This window comes from Jaculus jaculus, chromosome 2 (genome assembly GCF_020740685.1).
Source record: "Jaculus jaculus isolate mJacJac1 chromosome 2, mJacJac1.mat.Y.cur, whole genome shotgun sequence".
Taxonomy (NCBI): Eukaryota; Metazoa; Chordata; class Mammalia; order Rodentia; family Dipodidae; genus Jaculus; species Jaculus jaculus.
The window spans coordinates 137,755,218-137,782,061 of NC_059103.1; the positions used below are offsets into that span (position 1 = coordinate 137,755,218).

The 26,844-nt window shown below is 40.9% G+C and overlaps 1 protein-coding gene across 3 annotated transcripts in view; it reads right to left on the reverse strand.

The window, feature by feature from the left end:
* Positions 1-26,844, reverse strand: part of Cpa6 (carboxypeptidase A6) — a 342,345-nt gene that overhangs the window by 39,282 nt on the left and 276,219 nt on the right. For all 3 annotated transcript variants that reach the window (XM_045143753.1, XM_004653452.2, XM_045143754.1), the window contains one exon: positions 26,384-26,474. In XM_045143753.1, the coding sequence (XP_044999688.1) occupies positions 26,384-26,474 (91 nt within the window). The remainder of the gene's footprint in view (positions 1-26,383; positions 26,475-26,844) is intronic.

Here is a 26,844-nt window from a genome sequence, read left to right on the forward strand (position 1 = left end):
GCATGGTGGCACATGCCTTTAATACCAGCACTTGGGAGGCAGAGGTAGGAGAATTGCTGTGAGTTTGAGGCCAGCCTGAGACTATATAGTGAATTCCAAGTCAGCCTGGGCTAGATTGAGACCCTACCTCAAACAGCCAAAAAAAGAAAAAATATATTTGTATAATAAGTATAGTTAGATATTTGGAATATTGTTGTAAATATAAATGTAACTATATTTGGTATATAGTAATAAATATAGAATATTTATATAAATATAAGTTATAAATATTAATATGTTCTAATAAAATTACATGATAATCAAAATATTTTTGCTGATATGCATGCTCTGTTATATACATAATAAGGCAATATATTTTTGTAAAATGTTTTGAATCTATATGAAACTTTATATATATACATCTTTTTTTTTTTTTGAGGTAGAGTCACAGTCTCTAGACCAGGCTGATCTGGAATTCACTATGTAGTCTCAGGATGGTCTTGAACTCACAGTGATCCTCCCACCTTTGCCTCTCAAGTTCTGGGATTAATGGTGTGCACCACCACACTGGCTTAACAAAAGTTATTTATATATTTGTAAGCAGATAGAGATAGAGAGAAGGGAGATAGATGGAAAGAATGGGCCTGCCAGGGCTTCTAGCCACTGCAAACAAACTCCAGATTCATGTGCCACTTTGTGCATCTGGCTTTATGTGGGTACTGGGGAAATTAACTCAGGTCATTAGACTTTTCAGGAAAAGATCTTAACTGTTGATTCATCTCTCCAGCCTCATCTAAAACTTTAAAAAATACTTTATTTATTTATTTGAGGGGGGGCAGATAAGAGAGAAAGAGAGGATGGGCACACCAGGGTCTCTAGCCACTGCAAACAAACTCCAGACACATGTGCCCCCTTGTGTATCTGGCTGATGTGGGTCCTGGGGAACCTGACTGGGGTCCTTAGGCTTCTCAGGCAAATGCCTTCACTGCTAAGCCATTTCCCCAGTCCATATAAAACTTCTAACTCTGTCTATTTTATACTCAATACCTCTGGGAAATATAAAAAAGGAGATGCAGGGAGCTAGAGGAGAGGGTAGTACATTTAGGGTTTGCTAGAAATCCCTGTCTCATGTGGTGAGGATGGTGACTGGAAGCAATGAAAAATGATGGTGGAAAGAAGCTGTGGTGGTTTGAGTCAGATGTCCCCCATAAATTTATATGTTCTGAATGCTTGGTCCCAGCTGAAGGCAACTTGGCAGATGGCCCTTGCCAGAGGAGGTGTGTCACTGGGTAGCGAATCTTCATGTTTATTAACCCCTAGCTTGCCAGTGTTAGTTTAGCTCATATCTTACTGCTGTTGTCCACCTGCTGTGGGAAAGAGGTGATGTTCAGCCTCTGGTCATGCTATGCTTTTAAACCCTGCTATTATGAAGATTTCCCTTGAGACTGTAAGCCAAAATCTTTCTTCCCATAAACTGCTTTTGGTCAGGTGTTTTGTTCCAACAAAATAAAGGTAACTATAATAGAGGGTAATATAATTTCCTTCAAGGTCTGTGAAATGTGTCTTTTATCTCTGTCCCCATTTTACTAACACAAACTAATTCAACTAAATGAAAATAGGCTAATATAAAAGAAGAACATGAGGGTTAATTAGTGGTAGTGCACTGATTCTGGTTAAAATTTTCAGTTTTCTTAAAAATGTAGATTATATTGGATAAAAAGCCTTTAAATGATAATGGAGGAATGTGGACATGCCATGCACATTTCCCAGCTCATCTATCCACTTCTTTCCCCAGAAGTAATCACTTTTACTATGTTTTCTTTTTGTATCATTTTACAGATGGTTTATATGCTTATAAAGGGAAAGCCAGTTTTATTATATACATCTGTGAAAAAGTCCTTTCTACACAAATATAAATATTATTTATATAATCATTTTGGCTTGCTTTGTTCAATGGTGTGCATGCATATGCATGTGCACATGCATGTGTGTGTGTGTGTGTGTGTGTGTGTATGTATGTGTTTAGTCTTGGAGACCTGCTCATGCAATACATAAAGTAGCTGCCTCATTCTGGCTACATAGTTTTTGCTATATATTTTGAGACTAATTTACTTAATAAGTCCTTTGTTGATGAGCATTTGGGATGCTGCTGAAATCTCTTGCTATTGTAAAGAATGCTGCAGTGAATCTTTGTTCATATGTAATTTCTTACATATGTTAGTATAGCAAAAGGACACATTTTTAAAATAGTTTCTTATTTAGTCAAAACATACATGACTTTAAAGAATATTTTATTATTTATGAGAGAGAGAGAATGAGTATGGGTGTGCCAGGTCCTCTTGCTACTGCAAACAAGCTCCAGATGCTTGTGTCACCCTGTGCATCTGACTTTATGTGGGTACTAGGGAATAGAATCCAGACTGTCAAACTTTGCAAGCAAGCACCTTTACCCACTGGACATCTCTCCAGCCCACCCCAATATGTGACTTTTGATAAACATTGCCGAATACCTTCCTTAGAAGTTGCGCTTATTTAGTAATAGCAATAGCAACGCATAGTATTGCCTGTTTCCCTTGCCTTCCATTTTCATTCTCCTCCTCTCTTACCACATATAACTGTGGTATATAATACAACTATGGCAGTACCTGTAGCATGCTAGATTGTCAGAAAAGGTGTTTTTATAGGAAATTTCCCAGAAATAGGGGGCCATAGAGTTGACAAATAAAATTAGAAAGAGTCTTTTTGATCAGAACACTGTCTGAAGTTACTTTTCTCGTGGCTGTGACAACATTTGGGATAGAAGCCACTTACAGGGGAAGAGTTTATTTTACTGGCATGAAGTTGAGGCTCTAGTCAACTGAGCATAAGCAGCTGAAGGCTGTGGTGGCAGGAGTTTGTTCACATCTGGGTAGATGAGGAGAGCAGAAGAAGGAGTGTGGTGCTCAGCTTGAGTCCTTCTTTCTTCTTTTTTTATTCAGCCTGGTACTCCAGTACATGGGATGGGTGCACTCAGGGTGGGTTTTCCCTCCTTAGTTAAGCCACTGTAGAAATTCCTTCACATGCACACCTAGAGGTATATCTCCTAGGTGATTCCAAATTCAGACAAATTGACAGTAAAGGTTAACCATCACGGGTACTCAATAAATATTTGTAAAGAGAAGACATGGAGGTAGCTCAGCTGGTAAAGTGCTTGCCTTTGCAAGAATGAGGGTCTGAGTTTGATCTCCAGTGTCAGCTAAATTCCAGGCATGGTGGTGTGTGCCTGTGACCCCAGTGCTGGGAAGGGAGAGTCAGAAGGATCTCTAGAGCTCATTGGTCAGCCAGTGTAATCTAGTTGGTGAGCTCAAGGACAATGAGCTGAGACCTTATATCAACAAGAGGTGGACAGTGTACCTGAGGATAACACTCGAGGTTGTTCTGTGGCCTCCACATGCGCATGCACACATGTGCACCTACTTATATGAACACTTGTGTGCATGCACACATATACACTACATATAAACAAAACCAAACACATTTGTAGGACTGTAAAGATGGCTTAGTTGGTAAAGTGCTTGCTGTGCATGCATGAAGACTTGAGTTCAGATCCCCAACATCCATGGCTAAAAAGTGGGCATGGTGGCATGTACCTGTAAGTCTAGCTCTTGAGAGGGGGTGACAGGTGTATTTCTAGAGCTTGCTTGCCAGCTAGTCTCACTGACTAGTGAGCCCCAGGTTCAGTAACAGATCATGTATCAAAAAAACTAAGGTAAGTGATTGAAGAAGACAATTGGTGTTTACCTCCAGCCTTCACATGTACATATATATACATATACAAAACTTATTCACATCCACCCCCATATCCATAGAATGAGCCTTGTGGCTCTACAGAGTTTTGCTAACTTTTCAGAGCAGTTAAGAATCTTATATTCAAATTGTTTATATCTCTGGAGTTAATTCCAATGTATTCATCTTTTAAAAATTCATGAAATTTAAGGCATGCATGTGGCACCTGCCTGGAATTCCAACATTGGGAAATGGGGGCGGGGGCAAGTTGAAGGTCATATTTCACTACCTAGTAAATTCAAGTTCATCCTGAGTTACATGAGACTGTGTCTTACAACAAACAAGCAAGCAAATAAAAAAAGGTCTTACAGCTTAATTTGGTTATTCAGCTAATCATTTATAGGGTTGTAGGGGAAAATAAATACAGAACATACATCATTAGAGGAAAAGTTGTTCCCTAATATGGAATTCTAAAATTAAGTATAGAAAGCCTTTAAAGGCTGGAGGGATGGCTTAGCGGTTAAGGCATTTGCCTGCAAAACCAAAGGACCCAGGTTTGATTCCCCAGGACCCACGTTAGCCAGATGTACAAGGAGGTGCACATGTCTGGAGTTCATTTGCAGTGGATGGAGGCCCTCGTATGCCGATTCTCTCTCTCTCCCCCTCTTTCTCTGTTAAATAAATAAATAGGAAAAAAGCAGGGGAGAGAAGGAGGGAGAAAGAGAGAATGAACACCAGAGCCTCCTGTTATGAACTCCAGAAACATGTGCCACTTTGTGCATATGGCTTTACATGAATACTGAGGAATTAGACCCTGACAAGTAGGCTTTGCAAGCAAATGCCTTTAACCACTGAGCCATCTCCCCAGTCCTCTACTCTGTTATTATTAAAAAACAAAACAAAACATTGTTGTCATCACCTTTCCTATTTCCCTATATTGTATCTTCAAAATGGAAAGCTTGGACCCAAGAGGTATGGGCAGGCATGGGGTTCTGCATGACCTCTCCTCATTGTATGAACCTGACCAATCCCATCTTTCCTCAGAGCCTCTTCTACCCATTTTGAAGGAGGTGCCACAAATAATTGCTGTTCAGCCAAGACATATTTTTAATATATATATATATATATATATATATATATATATATATATATATGATATATTATTTTTGAGAAAGAGACAGAGGGAGAGAGAGAGGGGAAAAGAGAGAGAGAGAGAGTAAGAGAGAGAGAATGGGTACGCCAGGGCCTTTCAGCTGCTGTGAACAAACTCCATATGTGTGTGCCCTCTTGTGCACATGCGAAACATTGCATGCTCACATCACTGTGCCTCTGGGTACATGGGACCTGGAGATTTGAACATGCATTCTTAGGCTTCACAGGCAAATGACTTAACCACTGAGCCATCTTTCCATCCCAGGCAAGACATTTTTTAATCCTTCAGGTCTGTGTCTTTCCCTCGTTCAAACTGGACTTAGGGTTTTCACCAAGTTCTCAGTGCCTGCTAGATGACAGATATCATTAAATGACATCCTGGTCTATCTATCACTTCTAACAAAAATGGAGTCATTCTGATCACCCTACTTTCCCTCCCAACTTCAACTTTTCCATTTCATTATCACCTCTCATGTAACCCTTTCTCCTCGGTTCATATTATTGACTTCTGGATTATTGTCCAGCTGGAAATTCCCCTCCAGTCTTTTGTTGATCCTCCTGCTCAAGGGAAACTCAGAAACCAGTGATATTCTTCCTGCTTGGGAAACCTTTAAGGTCTCTGCTATGAGTAAGTGTTCCCTAAAGACCTATCATGTGTCAAGTTTATAACAAATGACACAGTTGGGAGGGAGTGAACTTGTTATGTGGTGGGGCCTGGGCATTCTGGCATGCCCTTCAGAGGCAGTTCTCTTTTGTTATGAGCTATGAAGTGAGTGGTTTTGCTTCACCATGCTTGCTCTCCACCATGGTTACTGCCCTGACACAGGATGAACCATGAGGCTACGGTTGTGGGCTGAAACCTGTAAAACGAATCCAAATAGCATGTGCTCTCTTTTTTAACTCATTGTCTCTGGTATTCACTGTAGTTCCAGAAAGCCAAATAAAGAAAACTCTTAGTTACCCAGTGTTTGTCAAACATTCTCACCAAAATACCTTTCACAGGCAAAGTCAGCATGACTCTTAAGTTCAGAGCTTTCTTGAAATCTGTTTGCCTTTGAAATCTATGTGAATTACATAGTTCACTCAATTATATATTTGGGTTTGTTTTGACAAAAAAAAAAATCTCCTTTCAAAATCTTGCAGTAGAACTGATATACCCTGAAGGTGTGCTATGACTTTTCATGACTTCCTCTGTGATATAACCTCATGTACTTACAATGCCATTTGGAATATGATTGGTTCTAGAATAAAAGCTGTAAAACTGCATGGTGCAGAAGCTCAGCATATTTGACATGCATTATGTCTATGGGTAACTTGCCACTTGTGAACACTTCCTCACAGCCTCCACCCAGCTGTCCTCACAATACTCTGTCCTGGCCACATCCTAGGTATTAGTCTCAAAGCCTCTGTGCATTTTTCTTACCTGGAATACTCTCCTGATAAATGCACTTTTCATGTTCAAATATGCTTTTATCTCCTCTGTAAAGACTTTTCTGATATCTGTGATGGTTTATTTTATGTGACAATGTGTTTTATGTAAGATTAACATTTAAGTTGGTAAGCTGTAACTAAAGCATGCTGCACCCCCATAATGCAGGGGGCTTTTAACCAATCACTTAAAAGTCTGAATAGAACCAAAAGACTGACTTTCCCTAAGCAAGAGTGAATTCTTCCCCAGCCAACCTTCAGGTGTCAGCTACAATGTCTGTTCCTGCCTGGGTCCCTACCCTGTGGGCCTTACCTGCAGATTTTGAATTTGCCAGCTTCCAAAATTGTGTGAGCCAGCTCTCTCTTCTCTTCTCTCCTCTCCTCTCCTCTCCTCTCCTCTCCTCTCCTCTCCTCTCCTCTCCTCTCCTCTCCTCTCCTCTCCTCTCCTCTCCTCTCCTCTCCTCTCCTCTCCCCTCCCCTCCCCGCCCCGCCCCGCCCCGCCCCGCCCCGCCCCGCCCCTCCCCTCCCCTCCCCTCCCCTCCTCTCCTCTTTTCTTTTCTGTTCTCTCTCTCTCCATTCTATTGGTTCCGAGTTTTTTCCTGTTTTTTTTTTTTTGAGAACTCTGATAGTACAGTATCTGTAAGATTTTAATTCTTTATCCCCCTCCTTGTGCCCACTCTTGACAACCACTTCAAACACAGTGGTTTAAAACCAATGAGGGTAGGGAATCTATTGGACTTGTCTCTACTTCCCAAGTGTCTAGCCTCAGAGTGTGGATTCAGCCCATTTTTTAAAAATTTAATTTATTAGTTTTCTTTTCAGTAAATACAGGCAGTTTGGTACCATTATTTAGGCTCATCTGTGATCTACCCCCTCCCATTAGACCCTCCTTGTTAATGAAAATGGGTCGTGCATTGTGGAGTTAGCCCCCAGTTATTGGTATGATAAATGTCTTTGCAAATCATGACCCAACATGTGACTCTGACATTCTTTCCGCCCCCTCTTCCGCAAAATTTCCCTGAACCATGTTGGGTTCATTTTTGGTCTGCTTCAGTGCTGAGGTGTTGGGGGCCTCTGAGGCTCTGGCTCTCTGATTTGGTAGGAGTTGATTTTTCTCTGTGTTGATCTCCTTCCCCTTTGTGCTGGTATCTGGTTCACAGGAAAACATCACCCTTGCTTATTTCGCCAGTTGTCCTTAGTTTCATTTGGGCCCCTTTTGAGGTATGTTGGAGCAGCTCTCTTCTTAGGATCTGCTCAGCCCATTTTTGAATGAAAGAGGGATGCAAATTGACTTTTGGTTGTCTTGTCAAATTGCTTTGAACACTTCACAACATAACATGGTATCTTAGGTTTCCCATTGCTTCTTTCTTAGAGGACTAAATATTTTGGGAAATAATTTATCAGGTAAACTGCCACTTTTTTGGTATTTTTTTTTTAACATTAGGGGGCTACGTGTTTTATCATGTTCATTTTCTTAAATTAGGAGCATATATGTTTTTAAACTATATTTATTTAATTTTGGACAGATATCATATGCATATGAAATTGGCCTATATGGCAGTTTGAATGGATGTCCCCCAATAGATTCAGGAGTTTTATTCAAGTTTGTAACTTGGTGTCAGTGTGGGTAGATTCTAGATCTAGCCCTAAAGTGTTTGGGGGTGGATCTGGGATTTCCAGCTAAAGATATACAGAGTGCTTGAATTCTGCCTGGGGTTCCTGGAATGTGCTTGTTTATGGTGCTGGTATTACTTTTCTCTCTGCATGGATCTGGTAAAGGGGGGCAGCTCCTTTCACCATTATGGAGCTTCCCCTGAATCTGTAAGCTTTAATAAATTCTATTCTCTTATTCCTCCTATAAACTGTGTGTGGTCTGGAAGTTCATCCTAGCAACTGAAGATGGCTGCTACAAAATTGGTTCTGAGGAGTGGGATGGAGCTGCTGAGATGAATCTGACTACACTGATTTTGTTTTTTTGGAACTTTTGTTTCTGAGGAATGGGTATGGACCTGGTATTGCAACAGAAGATGCCATCCAGAGCAGTAATCCAGCTTCTGTGGGCTATTTTGGTGAGAATTTGAAAATGCTAAGTGCAGAGAGAATTGTATTTGAAGGCTTTGCTTATGAACTTTCCACAGAAAGGGAAAGACTGCAGAGAATTTTGTTTGAACTGGACTACTGGCATATGGGCTGGCTGCATTCTACCTCTCATTTCCAGAGAGTTTGATCAAGGCTAATTTTGCAATGGACTGATATTCTTGGCTAAAGATATGGAACTGAGAAATTTAAGATTTAGAGTTAGAAAAATTCAAGCAAGTTTAAAATTATGAGCACTGAGACTGGTTGCTGAAGATGCTATTGTCAAATACATTAGCATTTGGAAGGAAGATGGTCCAACTTCTTTACATTAAAACCATGAAAAGAAAGACTGAATGGTAGAACCCTTTGTAAGGAAGAACCTGCTTTTCAAAGTCATTGATTTAGTTCATCCTTGAGATTCCACCTTACCCCAGTAAGGATAGCAAACATTAAAAAATCAAATGAAAATAAATTCTGGCGAGGATGTGGAGAAATAGGAATGCTCACCCACTGTTGGTGGGAATGTAAGATGGTACAATCACTTTGGAAAGCAACATGGAGACTCCTAAAAAGGTTGACTATAGAGTTACCAACAGACCCAGTTATTCCCTTACGGGGCATTTATCCTAAAAGTTCCACACCTCAGTTCAGAGAGATTTGCTCAACCATATTTATAGCTGCTCAATTCATAATAGGTAAGAGCTGGAATCAGCCCAGATGTCCATTATTAGACGAATGGATAACCAAGATGTAGTGTATCTACATGATGTAAATCTATACAGCAGTAAGGAAAAATGATACAATGAAATTTGAAGAAAAATGGTCTAACCTGGAAGAGCTTATTCTCAGTGAACTCACCCAATCACAGAAAGATAATCGTCATATATTCTCACTCATCTATGGCTTCTAACCTGAATCTACCTGAGATGCTGATATACCTAATAAGCATCTCAAGGACCAGACAATAAGATGGGTGGGATAGGAGGGGAGGGTAAGTGTGGGGGGACACAAAACTGGACCCAAATGGTGATGGTACCATAAAATTCTATATCCTAAAAGACAGACTAAATGGTTGAACCTTTATCATGCCCTTAGAGGGAACACTGGAATCATAAGGTCCTGAAGAGGATATGATAAAGACTGACCTTAATCTTTTCCTGTTTCTCTCTCCCTCCCTCTCTCTCCCTTTTCTATCTCTTTCATATTACCTATATTTTTCTTTCTTCTTTTCTTTGGCACTGACCTGTAACTCCCAGCACTAGCATGTGGCTACCATCCACAATGAGCTGTTGACCAGAGAGACCTACAAGGTTTTCCAAAAAAGGAGACAGGTTTCTGTCAGAATACTTGATGACCCACCAAAGGTTAGTGGTAAGACCTTACTGCTGAAGACACCATATGCTGATGGCACAGAACTTGGAGTGACCTGAATGGAACCTAGAAGAGAGTCAGTCCCCAGACAGTTAGCTTGCCTAGTGCCAGAGTATTACATGAGCAAATGGGGGAAAGTGACCAACATCTGTCCAAGCAACTCATGGTCTAAGCTACTCAGCAGCAAACAACCTGACATGATGTTTACACAAGTGTAATAGTGGCATACAGCCATGGTGGGAGACCAACAGGTCTTGATTTGGCTAACTGATTTGCTCAGTGGAATGGAACCCATAGTTGGAGCTGGGAAACAAGTCATAACTATATCAAAAAATGAGCCTGTTCTCCATTATCAAGCTCCCACCAATTGTGGGATATAAGAGGACCTACACCTATTAAATTCTCTCTTAAAAATGGTTAGCCCATTTATCTAGCACTAACTTTAGTCTCTGTTGGAGAATTGGCTTCTCTTTTTCAGATGGACACAGATCCTAAGGAGAAAACCAGTCCCTCACATCTCAAAAGGGCCACAACTGCAACTAAGAGTAATTGGGGAAATCAGCAAGAGTACTGCTTTCTTGGTGAACCTGGTACCAGCACAAGGGTGCAGGAGATAGACACACAGAACATGCAACTCCTACCAAATCAGATACCCAGAGACACTGATGCTGCCAAGACCTCATCACTGAAGCAGACCTAAAATGAACCCAACACAGCTCAGGGAAATTTGTGGAAGAGGGGGTGGAAAGAATGTTAGAGCCACATGTTGGGTCATTATGTACAGAGACATTTCCTATTACCTATAACTTATGACTAACTCCACAATGCATGACCCATATTCCCCCATGAGGAGGGTCCCTGTGAAGGGGGAGGGTAGAGAGGAAGCTAATGATGGTACCAACATGACTTTAGACTGTAAAAACTGTATACATGACTAATAAACAATAGAAAAAAGAATATGGCTGTGTTCTGGACAGTTGGTATTGGTTTTGGAAGTATGAAACATACATGGAGTGGGTCATAAAGTGCCCATGGTTCCAGGAGCTGCTGCTGAGATGGGGCATATATGCAGGGTTTAATGACCCTGATGAAGCGGCTGGTGAAGCCACTGGAAGATGGACCATGGTTTGCATGGAGACCCAAAGATGTTTTGGATATACCAGGATTATAGAAGGTCTACCATGAAGTGCTGTTGGTCTGGGTTGGAAGTTTTCCCAGGCTATTTAATCCAGCTGGAAGGGGTGAAATTGGAAAATCTGGTGGCTGTCAGTCATTGGTCATGATATTAGACTTGAACTGCAGATGTTTGATGTTTGCTTGAAGTTATTGAGTTTGCATTGGTCTAGTCTCTCCTTATTATGCCTTATAGCAGTTGAAAATCTTTACTCTGTGTCTTTCTATGTTGAATATATATTTAACTTATTTTGATTTTACAGGACTCATAGCTAAGAGACTATCTTAGATAAGGCTTGGAACTTTAAATTGGTAAAGACTGTGGGGACCTTTGAATTTTGACTGATTACTATTTATAATGTGAGATGGTTATGAATCTATTGGGGGACAGGGGTGGAATGTAGTAGTTTGAATGGATGTTTCCCAGTAGATTCAGGAGTTTTATTCAAGCTGATAACTTGGTGTCACTGTGGGTGGATCCTATGTCCAGCCCTAAGGTGTTTGGGGGTAGATCTGGAATTTCCAGCTAAAAATATGCAGAGTGCTTGAGCTCTGCCTAGGATTCCTGGAGTATGCTTGCTTGCGGTGCTAGTGGTGGCTTTTCTCTCTCTGAGTGACCTATGAAGGGGGGACAGCTTCTTTTGCCATTATGGTACCTCCCCTGGGTCTGTAACCTTCAAATAAATTCCCTTCCTCTCACAACTGTATCTGGTCTGGAGGTTCATCCCAGCAACATGAAGCTGACTGGCACAGCCTAGAACTTGTTATGTATCCCAACATGGCCTTGAACTTAAGATCTTCCTGCTTCTGCCTCCCAAGTACTGGGATTAACAGATGTGTGCTACTATACACACACACTATACTATAAGGCACTTGCCTGCAAAGCCTAACAACCAGGATTCAATTCCCCAGTACCCAGGTAAAGCCACATGTGCAGAGAAGTTGCACATGCATTGGGAGTTCTTTTGCAGCAGCCAGAGGCCCTGGCAAGTCCATTCTCTCTGTCTCTGCTTGCAAATAAATAATTAAATTCATTTAGCAAGCAGAGTCATGTTGCTCCTCATTCAGTAACTCTCCAGTGGTTTCCATGCCATTAAGAGCAAAACAGAAAGGGCAGGTGCAGGACCTGTATTACCTTGCTTCTGGTTCTTCCTCTGGCTTCGTCTCTCACCAGTCACCCTCCCTCAGCTCCTGCTACAGAGCCTCAAGCACTCCAAAGATGCTCCTAGCTTTGGGACTTTATCATCCCAGCCACCTTCATGGTTCTTTCCCCAGACCTACTTCAGTTTCAAGTGTCAAAAAGATTTCTCTCTGACGCCAAAGAGCTAACTCATCCCATCCTGACACTGTCTTATCACTTTCCTGGTGTTATAATTTTCTTCAGAGCATCTGTTTAACCTGATTTGATAGGTTTATTTATTACTGTCTTCCTAGTAACTAGTAATAAGTAGTAACTGAAGAAAAGAATGATAAATTCTATGATGTATCTGATAACTTCTAAGGTTATAAGTATAGAAAATATATTTGGTGTGCTTTTCCTCACATTATACAAGAAATATTTTCTCCTACAGCTTACACAATCTTAAAACGTCATATTGTCAGGTTTTTTGCCCTCCTTTTGACTCCCCTAGCATTCTACAGTGGCAAGGGTTTTGTACAGTCTGGGAAACACTGTTCTGGAAGAGAGTAGAAGGTGAGGTGACTACTCATCTCTCTCTCGTCATTATATGTTACAACTTTTTGAACAATTATAAAAAGTGGTAGATGAAAATAATATCTTTGGTTACTGATAGCTGCATGTTAGAAGAGCATTTAAAAGAGATTTAAAAACCCATTGTTCCAAGTACCATGAATTTATTTTATTTATTTACTTATTGAGGCAAATCTCTCTGTGTGTCCCAGGCTGGCCTAGAATTTAAAGTCCCCCCGCTTCAGTCTCCAAAGTGGTGTATTATAAGAATATACCATCAGACCTGCCCAATTTGTGTGTGTGTGTTTTGAGACAGGGTATTACTATGCAGCCTAGTTTGGGTTGATGATCTTCCTGCCTTACCTTTTCAAGGGCTGTGTTGGGATTATAACAACTGAGATTTTTTTTTTTTTTTTGGTTTTTCGAGGTAGGGTCTCACTCTAGCCCAGGCTGACCTGGAATTCACTCTGTAGTCTCAGGGTGGTCTTGAACTCTCAGTGATCCGCCTACCTCTGCCTCCCGAGTGCTGGGATTAAAGGCATGCGCCACCACACCCGGCCGAGATTTTTTTTTTTTTAAGAACAGAAAATTATTTCAAAAGGAGCTTGGATTAAAAAATAAGAATATAAGTTACAAGGGAATTAGGAGTCTGAAAACAAGGAACATCTTTACTAACAGTGATTCAGAGGGAACCTAATACTATTGCACTTCTGAAATGTTCAAAACAGTAACAAGGACTCTCCCAAATCAGATCAATTAGATATGCATGAAATTCGTAGAAAGTAACATTAATTCTCAAATGCAAATGAGTCAGCAGGAGGAGCATTATTAGAAAGATGTAGCTTGTTTAGATAAAATCAGAAGGGCAATCACACTGAAAAGCAACTGGTATGGTAGAAAAAAGATTAGCAGATGAAAACTTTAAAGAAACCTTCATCTTATGCTCAAGGCAAGGGTACTGGCTCCCCAAAGGCTGAGCAACAAGGGAGAGTTACCTGCTAGCGCGGGGGCAGTAAAGTCACTGGACTTAAACATTAGTTCCAGGTGAAAAACCAGCCCAGTGTCCTGCCAGCTGTCCATGCTCCCTTCAACTATCACTTTTTTTTTTTTTTTTTAAATTTTCAAGGTAGGGTCTCACTGTGGCCCAGGCTGACCTGGAATTCACTATGTGGTCTCAGGGTGGCCTCGAACTCATGGTGATCCTCCTACCTATGCCTCCCAAGTGCTGGGATTAAAGGCGTGTGCCACCATACCTGGCTTTTTTTTTTTTTTTTTTTGGCAACTATCACTTTTTATATGCTTCTTCCTCCAATGACTTTCAAACAGTTCTTTGTAAAAGGTGACATTGTTCTTGAAGACTTCAGAAAAGGTGTAGATTCACAATGTTGGAACAGATGTAACCTATTATACATTTACTCACATTAATGATCACAGAATATATGTCTGTGTGCACACACATAATTAATACAAACATAATCTGTGTTCATAAAAAGTTCATTTTTATTTTTATTTTTTAAAATTTATTTAAGAGTGACAGACAGAGAGAGGAAGAGGGAGAGAGAGAGAAAGAATTGGTGTGCCAGGGCCTCCAGCCACTGCAAACAAACTCCATGCGCCCCCTTGTGCATCTAGCTAACGTGGGTCCTGGGGAACCGAGCCTCAAACCAGGGTCCTTACGCTTCAAAGACAAGCACTTAACCGCTAAGCCATCTCTCCAGCCCAAAAGTTCATTTTTAAAAGCATTTGAATATGTCATGCATACTAGGCATGAAATATAAAATAGAAGGGTGAAGTGATTTTTACCCATAATCAGTGTCTAGAGTAGAACCAAAGGCTTTAAGAGAAAATTCACAAAAGATAAAATAGCTCTTTTCAGTGATATGTTAACTTGAGAATGTGTGTGTATAGGAAGAGAAGAAAAATGAAGGGTGTGTTTTGTATTTGTTTAAGCCATAGACACAAAGCTTTTCCAGCTTAGCCTCTGATCCTGTATCCTGGAAAAAATGAAGTTCGCAAAAATGTGTTCAAGCTTGATGAGTTAGAGGCACATTGAAGAGAATTAATATATTCTCTTGTTAAGGAGAAAGACAGCTGCCTACTAATTTTTCCAACAGGTACATTATTTTAAAAAAACAAACATAGCAGATGGTGATGGACTATAGTAAAAGGTGGGGTAGTAGCAATTATGGATACAGAGTAAAAGATAAACCGATCTGAATGTCAGACTGTTTATGAATGAGTAGAATTCTTGGCTAAGGTTATAGATACAAACTGGAAAATGAAATGTTCCCTGAAGACTCTTTTTCAAAAAATAGTTATTTATTTATAAGGAGAGAGAGAAAGAGAAAGGAGATAAGGGGAAGGGAGGGAAGATGGACATGCCAGTGCCTCGTGGCACTGCAAATGAACTTCAGACGCACTTTGTGCATCTTTCTTTATGTGAGTACTGGGAATCAAACCCCGGACTTCAGGCTTGGCAAGCAATGACTTTTAACCACTGAGCCATCTCTCCAGCTTTGTTCAAGACTCTTTTATTAATCATGGTTTCATGAGAGAGTGTCCAGAATCCACCGTGGCTAGTTTAAGCAGAGGGTGTTTTGTTTTGTGAGGTAGGGTTTCACTCAAAGGGATTTTTTTATTTATTAGACACAGACAGAAGGAGAGAGAAGGGGGGAGAGAGAGAGAGAGAGAGAGAGAGAGAGAGAGAGAGAGAGAGAGAGAGAGGGAGAGAGAGAGGGAGGGAGAGAGGGAGAAGGGAGAGGGCATGCCAGGGCTTCTAGCCACTGCAAATAAACTCCAGATGCATGTATCACCTTGTGCATCTGGCTTATGTGGGACCTGGAGAAAGTATCTTAACTGCTAAGCCATTTTTCCAGCCTGTGATTTTTTTTTTCTTTAAGTAATATGTAGTGAATGTTGTTTAGAGCCATTGGGAAAGAAACTACTATGAGCCTTCTTGGCAATTTTAGGCTGGATATTGCCTCTCCTGAGGTGAAGAACAGCACATTTCAGGGAAGAGTTGAGAGGGAATGGTGCTTCACTTAAGTGGTGTTGGACTGCAGGACAGAGAAACAAGTGACCTCTACCTTCTTCTACACTCAGTCTTCCAGGGCACCAAAATGACAGAGCCTAAATCACAACCAGGTCCAGCCTAGGGGTTCTGGGTTGTGAAGTCTTCATAGTTTTAGCTTCAGCAATATGGACACTAGGAAGAGGCTGCTGTGGGCAGAACATGCCTTCCCCAAAACTTATTTCAAGAGAAATTTAAGAGAAAAGCACATTAAACAGTGAAACTAGAAGCACTAATAGCAGTGAGTTCTTCTTGTTTCAATATTTATTGTCTGCTCTCCTCAAACATTATCAGGACCTAGAAAAACACCTTTGGAATAAGAATAACCAATACTACAAAGTTCCACACTTTCTTCTGAAACTTCAATATTATTATTCTTGAAATAGTACTGTAAGTAGTCATTGTAGGAGGCAGCAAAGAAGAAAGTGGCCAGGTACTGGTGTGTTTTGTGTGATTAGGTGCAGGTAATCTTGTTTTAGATATGATTACAGTGACAACAGAAGGTTCTAGAACACCAACAAGGGATCAGGACAACATTAACTCTAACTGTTTTTGTCCAAACACATCTAAATGATCAAGAAATCAATTTAAATATACAGCAGTAGTCTCAAAGAAACGCCCAAGGATGAAGAAAGAACATCAGGTACGTCTGGGGTGTTTGCTGACTTCTCAACCACAGCTTTGCTTCAGTGGCAGTGTGTAGGGGAAGCAAAGGATGGGGACTCAACACCCTTAGTATGCACAAAGCAGGCACATGTCTTGGACATAACCTGGGATCATAAAAATGTGATACGTTCAATAAAAGTGTGAGCTAGAAAAATAACTGCCAGCATGGGAAGATGCTAAGCTTCAGCTGGGAAGAACAAGAATTGGTCAGCTCATTCCTGAGGTCACACTGACTGCCTGCATGTGATCAGTCATAGCATCTGGGGACACCTTCCTTTTCTTCTTTCTTACCACACATTCCCAGTCTGTTTCTCTTGCTTGTTTCAAAATCTTGGACAAAATTATCCAATTCTTCTTCTGAGAACTAAAGCATTCCCCTGCAGGTCTACATTATTTAACCCTTTACACACTGGAGCAATGGCGATCTTGTGACAAGTCCATCCTTAGGGAGTCAGATCTGTGGTTACAAACAGAGACACATGTGGCAGCCAGATGAGACTTCCCATGGTAAGTTCAACTGGTGGCACTCTAGGTGTGTGAGTGTGGGTGTTAATATACATGCATGTATATGTGGATGCCAGAGGACAACTTTGGGTGTTATCCTCGGGAATGCTGTCAACTTCCTTTTGAGGCAGGGTCTCTCACTGAACCTTGAGCTCACTGATTAGGCTGGATTGGCTGGCCAATGAGTGGCAGGGATCCTCCTGTCTTTAGCTCCCTAGTGCTGGGATCACAAGCACATGATACTCCATAATTGGTATTTAAGTAGGTCCTGTGGATTCTCGTGCTTGTGAGGCATGCACTTTACCCACTGAAATATCTTCCAAGCCTCTAACTCCTGGTGCTCTTGAGCAAGTTACTAACTTCTTTCCTAGATTCTTCATTAGTTAAATAGGGATAGTAGAAATGTCTACCAATGAGATATTCATGTCACAAATTACCACATGCTTGGTCCACAAGGAATCCTTCCTAAATGTTCACCATGTTATCAACAACCACAGTGAGCAAACTCCTTATGATGTAAATTTCTAAATCTCTGGAATTCTCTGTCCTTAACTCCTTTGATAAAAAGCACATGTAAGCACAGGGATTTGCCTCATTGGCTCTCTAATTTTAAATTTTCTCCACCAATTTTCGTAAAAGATATTAGGTGATTAATATTCCTTTATGCATCAATTTAATGCATTAAATTAGTCATGAAATGAATGAAGTATAAGCTAAGCCAATAGATATTTTCCTTTATATTTCTCCACAATCACAAATAATTATTTGAGAGTTGAATGAAAGCTTATTAAGTCTTTCAGGGCTTTCAAATACAATTTACAACTCCTTGCATTGTGGAAGATATGTAATATTTTTATCTGGACTTTAAATGAGACAAATTTTGTACATCTTAGAAACATCAGAAAAGGAGATTACAGAAACCTTAAGGGTTCAGTTTGGCTATCTGGTTGTTGTTTAGTCTTAGCTGTATGTCATTCTCAACTAAAAGTTCTCTAGATATAGTCTACAAATCTCATGGGAGAGCTTCACTGTCTTACTCTTAGTGAGGGCTTCAGGCCTCAGCTTACCTTGATGCCAAACCCAGCATTTCCTTATGTATCTAGATAGCAGATCTAATTCCACAAATCCTTAGTAAGAGAGCAGGTCATAGTGAGCATTGGCAAGGGTTGCTGCTAGGACATTCTAAAGAGAATTTACATCCTTCACAGAATGATTTACTTTAAATCCTCCTTTGCTATCTTTGAGTTCCTAATTCTCCTCATAGACAATCTGGCAATGTTTCCTACCCTCCTACCCCTTTCTCCTTGTCCCAGATTTTGTCTTTGAAATTTTTATGCTTTCAGAGCAATTCAGTTTAGGTTCTCAGTTAATACAGCTTTTTCAAAACAAAAGCCCTTCAGCTAGAGGAACCAGCCCTCTCAGAAAGCCAGCCCATGGCCCTCTATTGTTATTTCACAGGCAAGTGGCTGGAAGCCACCAGCCATGTAATGATTTCTGCCTTTACCCCAGATGACCTGTAAAAATATGAATAAACTGCAAAAAAATTCAGTTTTCCACATCTTACATTTAGCTTTATATTGGGCAAATGAATGCCCTAAAAAAAGAGGCTATGTTAAATAAATGCCCAACTTTATCTTCTATGTAGAAATTAAGAAATATTTCATAATAGTTTTATTGTTTATAATAGATATAATTAATATACTGTAAAATTTATCATTTAACAATATACAAGTCAATGTTTTTGTTATATTCATAACCTTACCATTATTAAATTACAGAATGTTAAAAAATTACTTTTATTAGAGAGAGACAGAATTGGTGTGCCAGGGCCTCTAGCCACTGCAAACAAACTCCAGATGCATGTGCCACTTTGTGCATCTGGCTTATGTGGGTAATGGGGAATTGAATCTGGATCCTTAGGCTTCACAAGCAAGTGCCTTAATTGCTAAGCCATCTTTCCAGACCCTAAATTCCAGAATATTTTTATCACCCAAGAATAAAACCTTGTATCCATTGGCAATTGCTCCCCATTCTATTCTCACCTCAGCCTTTGGCAATCATTTATTTTCCATATCTGTCAATTTGCTTATTTTGGACATTTCATATAAATGGAATGATCCAATAATTTTTCTTTGGTGGTTTCTCTTAGCACAGTGTTTTCTAGGTACATCCATATTGAAACTTGTATCTATATTCCATTGCTTTAAGAAAAATTGAGAGAAAGAGAGAGAGAGAGAGAGAATGGGCACTCCAGGGCCTTCAGCTTCTACAAACAAATTCCAGATACATGTGCCCTCCTGTGCACATGTGAGATATTGTGCTCTGTGTCATTGGGTGTCTGACTTATGTGAGACCTGGAGATTAGAACATGTGTTCTTAGGCTTGGCAGGCAAGCACCTTAACTGCTAAGCTATTATCCAGCCACTCCATTGCTTTTCTTTATTTATTTATTTATTACAGAGAGAGGAGGGAGAGAAAGAGAGAAAAAGAGAGGGAGATTGGGCTTTTCAGGGCCTCTAGCCATTGCAAACGAACTCCAGATGCATGCACCACCATGTGTATCTGGCTTAGGTGAGTTCTGGGGAGTTAAACCTAGGTCCTCAGGCTTTACAGACAAGTGCCTTTACTGCTAAGCCATCTCTTCAGCCCCCTCCATTGCTTTTTAATGTCCAAGTAATATTCCATTGTACTGAAGGAGACCAGACTATGCCTTCCTCAGATCTGAAGGATTTCTGAGTTGCAGTTAAGAGGAAGCAGATGTGGAAAAGCTACCTTCCTTCGTTCCATTTGTCTAAAAGCAAGACATACATTTGTAAATATCTACCTCTGCCCTCTCCACCAGAAATTGATCACTGGATATGACTGTAGGCACTTAGTTTTGGGAGTTTATACTATAGGAATGTCCATAACCAACCTTATAAGTTAGCCCTTGTCTATTACTACTTTCCTTATGTCCCTTTCTACTTCCAGAAGCCTAAAGCTGCCTCCCTTTCTGTTGCTACTTCTTTTATTTAAGTTACTTTTTTTAGTTGGCATGCAAGAAAAATGGATTACCTTATATTATTTTCATATATGTATATATATTTATATACATACACACACACACACACACACACACACACACACACACACATATATATATATATATATATATATCAATCATTGCTTTTTTGCTCATATTTAGTATCACTAATTCTCTATCCCTCTCTTTCCTCTGTTAGTCCCCTTCCTCCTGATACATAGTCTCCTTTCTACATTCATATATATATATTCTGTATAAAAAACAAGTGGTATTTATCTTTCTGAATTTCAGTTACTTCAATTAACAGGATGATCCGTAGTTCTATCCATGTTAGCTTTTAGTTGATTTTGAATGAGTTCTAAGCCACCAAACTCAATTATCTTTCCTTGAAGTTTCTCATGGGCAATGTTAATAAACTTTCTTGCCTTTCTCTTATTAATCTGCTTTTTTTTTTTCTGTTGTAGGAGTCTATTCCAATTACAAATGTAGAAATACTGACAGTGTGTTCTATGGCCACACCACCCTGAATGTACCTGATCTTGAAAGCTAAGCAGGGTTCGGCCTGGCTAATACTTGGATGGAAGAAATACTGACAAGGAATAATATTTCCTGTTTATTTGGCAGTCTTTTGGTTATATAGTCATCAGTTGATAGTCATTTAGACTTTTGCCATTTTTGCCTACTATCAGTGTTGCTGTTATGAATATTCATTCACAAGTAATTGTGTGGCAGTTTCATTTCTCTTGAGTAATAGACCTAGGAGTAGAACTACTATGTGACATTCGATGCTTAACTTGTTTTTTAAATTTAATTTTTATTAACATTTTCCATGATTATAAAAAAAATATCCCATGGTAATACTCTCCCTTCCCCCACACTTTCCCCTTTGAAATTCCATTCTCCATCATATTACCTCCCCATCTCAATCATTGTAGTTACATATATACAATACCAACCCATTAGGTACCCTCCTCTCTTCCTTTCTCTTCTCCTTTTCAACTTACTGGCCTCTGCTACTAAGTATTTTCCTTCTCACGCAGAAGCCCAGTCATCTGTAGCTAAGATCCACATATGAGGGAGAACATGTGGCACTTGTCTTTCTGGGCCTGGGTTACCTCACTTAGTATAATCCTTTCCAGATCCATCCATTTGTCTGCAAATTTCATAACTTCATTTTTCTTTACCGCTGAGTAGAACTCCATTGTATAAATGTGCCACATCTTCATTATCCACTCATCAGTTGAGGGACATCTAGGCTGGTTCCATTTCCCAGCTATTATAAATTGAGCAGCAATAAACATGGTTGAACACGTACTTCAAAGGAAATGAGATGAGTCCTTAGGATATATGCCTAGGAGTGCTATAGCTGGGTCATATGGTAGATCAATGCTTAACTTTTGATGCCAAACTCTTTTCTAACCAGCAATTTTGTGTTCCATTTCCCCCTCCCTCTTCCATACTTAATGCTGTGTGCCTTTTTATCATTGTCATTTTAGTGAGTGTGAAGTGGTACCCTGCTGGGGTTCTGATGGGCATCATTGAGCAGCTTTTCATATGCTGTTTTCATCTGCATATATTCTTTGAAGAAATATCTATTTAAATCTTATATGCTTTAAAAAGCTGGGTTATCTGATTATTGCTGAGCAGTGAGCTATTTTATATTCTGGGTACAAGTCACTGTATTACAGCAACAAGTCCCTATATTATAGATAGATACAAACCCTTCTTAGAAGTATGATTTGTAAGCATGCTCTCCTGTCATTTTTTTCCCCCTCCAACTAGTAACTTAAGTTCAGGCAGCACTTGCTATCAAAGATCTATACTTTGTCATTCAGACTGGGGAGATTTGTTAATGAATAAACTGCTTGCTGTTTAAGTTTTAGTACATGAGTTCAGATGCCCAGAACCCACATAAAGCCGAACACTGTACCAGGCATCTGTAACCCCAGTGTGCCTGAGGTGAGAAGGGCGACAGAGACAGGAGACTTGCCATGAAGCTCACAGACCAGCTAGCCTGGCAAATGCAAAGGGGAGCCATGAGAGACCTTGCTTCAAAGTGGAAAGTGAGGACCAAGCCTGAGGTCATCCTATGGCCTCCACATGTGCACCATGGCACATGCATGCCCTCACACCCACAATCATGCCCACAAAAATGCACACACACCATATACACATGTAAACAACCACACCCACAAAGCTTTGCCTTCCTCTTAGGTTTGCCCTCATTTAGGAAACCAGTGCCCACAGCAGACTATAAAGAGACTACACGGAGGAAAGAAAAGGGCCCAGTGTTTGGCAGAAAGGACGTGCACAGTTAAATTTGACAAATGTGAGTAAAGGTGATGTGTTTTTCTCCTGGGTACACCACTGCTCTAGCGTGGCCAGAGAAAAGCAGCGTTCCTTTCATGGCCCTGGGGTTTCCTGGGGAGCTCTGCAGTGCTGGAAAGGCATACCTGTGGTTTTCTCTAAAGCTGCCTGCTTGGTCCACACCAAAGCTCTACATCGCAACTGCTGCCATGTGGGAATCTGCAGGTTTTTCACAATAAAAAACGGTTTTATGTTCTGTGCTTTACATTTGAGACTCACTGACTTAAGAGAAAGAAAGAGCTGTTTGTTTCAGCTTGATGCTGACTTATGCGGCCCTGGGCCTCTGTGTTGTGGATGTTTATTTGGAGGTTTACTTTGGATCTCACACTTACTGTACACTCCTGATCTAAAATCAGCTCTCTCGGCATGGTTCATGGTCTCACCAACCAATCCTGGGCCAGGAGATGGGTCTGAGGCTGTGGATGTGCCTGAATTCAGACTGCAGACCTGAGGATTCTTAGATGGTCCTAGCCAGGCTGTCTGCATTTGCACATCACTGCAAGAGTCTACCAAGGTCATTGCTGAGTGACTGACATAATCACTTGTATGTCTTGAGTGTCGCATCACAGAAAAGATCTTAATGCTTCAAAAATGGGGAGAATCAAAGGACTTCTAGTAGGAACCTCAATGGAAACTCAGAAATCAAAGAAGGAATATGTATGAAGAAAGCTTGCTGGGCTAAGAAAGAAGAACAAAGAGAGGCCAGGCACTTGCTTGTAACTGGATATAAACAACAGTCTAACTTTCCACAGGCAGAGCTGGCTATCTGCTTCGGTTACTCAGCTCAGTTTCCCATTTCATGTACTCAGTTGAGATGACCACAGGCATGTGATGCAGTGAAGAACCCACATAGCTAACAGGACATGAATGAGCCCATCTGAGAAAACAGAAAGGGGGTTTCCTTTTTTAAATTAGAGGACTTAGAACATATCAGTACATTCTGGGTACTATAACAAAATAGCTCAGACAGAGTAATTTATAAACAACAGAGATCTTTTTTGTTTGTTTGTTTTAAGACAGAAAGCCTAAGATTAAGGTGTCAGACATTTCAGTATCTGGTGAGGGTACTGTTTTCTCATAGATGGAAACTTCTAGCTGTATCCTCACATGGCACAAGGGGAAAACAAGCTCCTCTTACTTCTATGTGGGCACTGATTCTATTCATGTGGGTTCCAGCCTCATGATGTAGTAACCTCCAAAGGCTCCTCTTCTTAATGCTACTGCACAAGAGGTTAAGTTTCAACATACTGGTATGGATTAGGACCAAGGTAGCTTTTTTTCCCCCTTTTTAATTAAAGTTCTAGGGATTGACCCTCAGAAACATGGATGCCAGCCATCTTGCCTGCCCTGGCTGGAGTAGAACCCACATCTGATCCAGGGTCATCCAACATGGCTGTAAGCAGCAACCTCCTAATCCCTCCTCAGCAACAGCAACAGCTTGCTGTTTCTTCTTCAGTTTCACAGGCTTAGCCTGGGTGTGTGGGCCCTTCCTGAGTCAGTGTTCCTCTTGGGCCCACCAACCAATCAGGTTTCTATCTACATCCCGGAGGGGGTGATGAGGATCATTCCAGTTAGATATCTGATTCATATAAATGGGCCAGAAACATGGTGTCAACCCCTTCTCTTGTCCCCCTCTTCAGCTATTCTCCATGGGAGGGAAATTCCTCCTTGGTCTTTTCTTCCCCCTTCTCTCCCTCCCCCAGCGATGCTGAGAGAGAGGAGGTGTGGTTTGAATTAGATGTTTTCCAGAAACTTGTGTATTCTGAATGCTTGCTTCCTAGCTGGCAGCAATTTGGGAGGTGGAGCCTTGATGGAGGAGGTGTGTTGTTGAGGGAGGGATTAGGGTTAGCTCCTCTTTACTAGAGTTTAGGCTCATTCTCCTGCTGCTGTTATCCACCTGCCATGAGTGAGGTGATTTCCAGCCTCTGCACATGCCATTGCTATCACCTGCTATCATGAAGCTTTCCCTGGATACTAAGCTGAGAGAAAAAAAGCAAAACAAAACAAAAAACCTTTCCTCCAATCAGCTGTTGATAGGATGGTTTATCCCAGCAACAGGAAGGTAATTCCAGCAGGAGGAATTCTTCTTTGCTGCTTTTTGCTGCTCTCCTGTTTTCAACACTATCTTTTTAAAAAATTTATTTACCCATTTTGAGAGAAAGAGAAGCAGATAGAGGGAGAGGGAGGAACAGGCATGCCAGGTCATCTGGCCACTGCAAATGAACTCCAGACACATGTGCCCCCTTGTGCATCTGGCTTACATGGGTCCTGGGGAATCAAACCTGGGTTCTTAGGCTTCACAGGCAAATGCCTTAATCACTAAGCCATAGCTCCAGCCCTTCCACATTATCTTTATTAAATTCTCATAATTTACCCTTCTTTGTGTACACATTTTCAATTCTTTTTTTTTTCCCTCTGGTTTTTTGAGGTGGGGTCTCACTCTGGCCCAGGCTGACCTGGAAGACGCTATGTAGTCTCAGAGTGGCCTCAAACTCACAGTGATCCTCCTATCTCTGCCTCCTGAGTGCTGGGATTAAAGGCGTGAGCAACCATGCCTGGCTTCAATTCTTTAATAAGTTGAGGAAGTACACAAACTTGGGGTTCATGAGAGCCTGGGGGTCTCCTGCATCTTCATGGAGATCAAATTCTTCCCAGGCCCCAATCACACATCAATACCCCAATATGTTTGGAGGGGAGGCTGTAAACATTCAGGCAGAGAATATGAATGTGCTTATTAATTTAGTAGTCTGGTTTGGACAAAAAATTAAATCTAAATATCCACTATAATACATTACAGTATTCATGAATACAATTTCCTTTTCATAATTGCTAGAACTTTTAAGTTTATGTGATTGCTTATCATAACATGAAGAACAAAAAAGCTGTTTATCAGTAGGTTTAAGGCTCAGAGACTAATTGACTGCTTTTGATATAGGGAGGAAGGTCACTGATATTTACATCACAGTGTGGAGCTTGGAAGTAAACTGGGCATTTCACATATGTAGCTTTAAGTCCTAGATGACTCTTAGGAGGGAGTGTTATAATTTCACAGATTAAAGAAAATGGCCCATATAACTGGGCAAAATCAAATCATCTCTGTCATAACTTAGGGCTTTATTTTTTTCAAGCTATGTTATGATCTCATTCACCAGTTCTGATTGATAGAGGGCTGTTGTTTGGAAGGACTTGTGGAAGGAGTCTGTCTGAGCCTGTGCCCAGTTATTGTGCCTGAGGCTGGTGGGATGAGGGTAATAGCATCTATAGACCCAAAGCTTGGTAGAATGGTTGAATACTAAGAGACTGAAGGAGGCTTCCCATGGACAAGGATCTGTGTTTTAAAGGAGCTAATTACAGACTCTGCAAAAGAGCAGCTCTGTACAACACCATTTTTATAACTCTTCCTCCTCCTCTTTCTGCTCCATGTATGCTCGTCATTGGATTTTCTTGTTCCCGCCCCACCCTTATATCTTCCTGACTTTGCACTTTGCAAAAGGGATTCCTTTCTCTTGGAAGGCAGCTGTGTGGAACACACCGGAAATCCGCTTCCAGTGTGAGCACCTAATACAAACCTGACTGTAAGGTTAGGAGGCTGCAGCCATCTTCAGGACAGCTATGACCACCACAGCAGGCGAAGGCAGGGTCAGTGCTACTCTTAGGAAAGGGGGGGAAACACGGATCTATACTAAAAGCCAGGGGTTCCTGTTTTAGTTTTGTGAATGGCACATATTCCTCAGCTTTCTGCTCTTGCATTTGTGTTTAAATTTTCAATTTTCAGGATTAGGTTGACAGATTTGAATCTTTGATATTTTACATATTAAAAAGTACCCTTCTTTTTTTTTTTTTTTTCAAATCACAACTTATAATATACCTACCCAGGTCTTTCCCTCCCTGCTCTTTCTTTCCTTCCATGCTGGAGATCTAACTCAGAGCCAAATGCATGCTAGGTAAATTCTCCCCCACAGAGCCACTCCCCCTCCCCAGCCTTCATCCGTGCCTTCATTAAGCTTTCACATGCAGAGAACCGCCTCTGTCCCTGTAGAGTCCTACCGGGCTCACTATTTTTGCAGTGATGCAAGAGGTACCCTTAGGTTCTGAATCCGGTTAGCCCTGCACTTACCACACCATTTCACTTTCCAGTTGCGATTGGCATCAACTCCACGGCAGCGAAACCTCGAGTTCCTTGACCTTGTTTTTCTCCAGAATCGATCCTAGACATGATTAAACAAACAGACAAGATATTCACATGCATTTTAGTTGCCCGGTAATCACGGAGGGGCACGAGTGCATTCCTCCATGCATAGACCAGCCCCAGAGGAAGACAGAGTTCTGGATTAGTCCAGGAGACACTGCTTTGTCCTCCACTTTCTGCCAAGGTCATCTTTCCTTCTCTAGGCCTCATTTCTTCACTGGCAAGACTGAATGGGTTGGACTAGACTGATGTTTTGTCTTAATTTATTGGGAAGGAGAAATCTCTGTTTCGATGAAGTCTTATGCAAATGAATGTAGTATCAGAAGATGGTTGCTCTGGATGGAGAGGTATGAAGGCCTCTTTTATATCCTTGCCCATCAAACTCATTC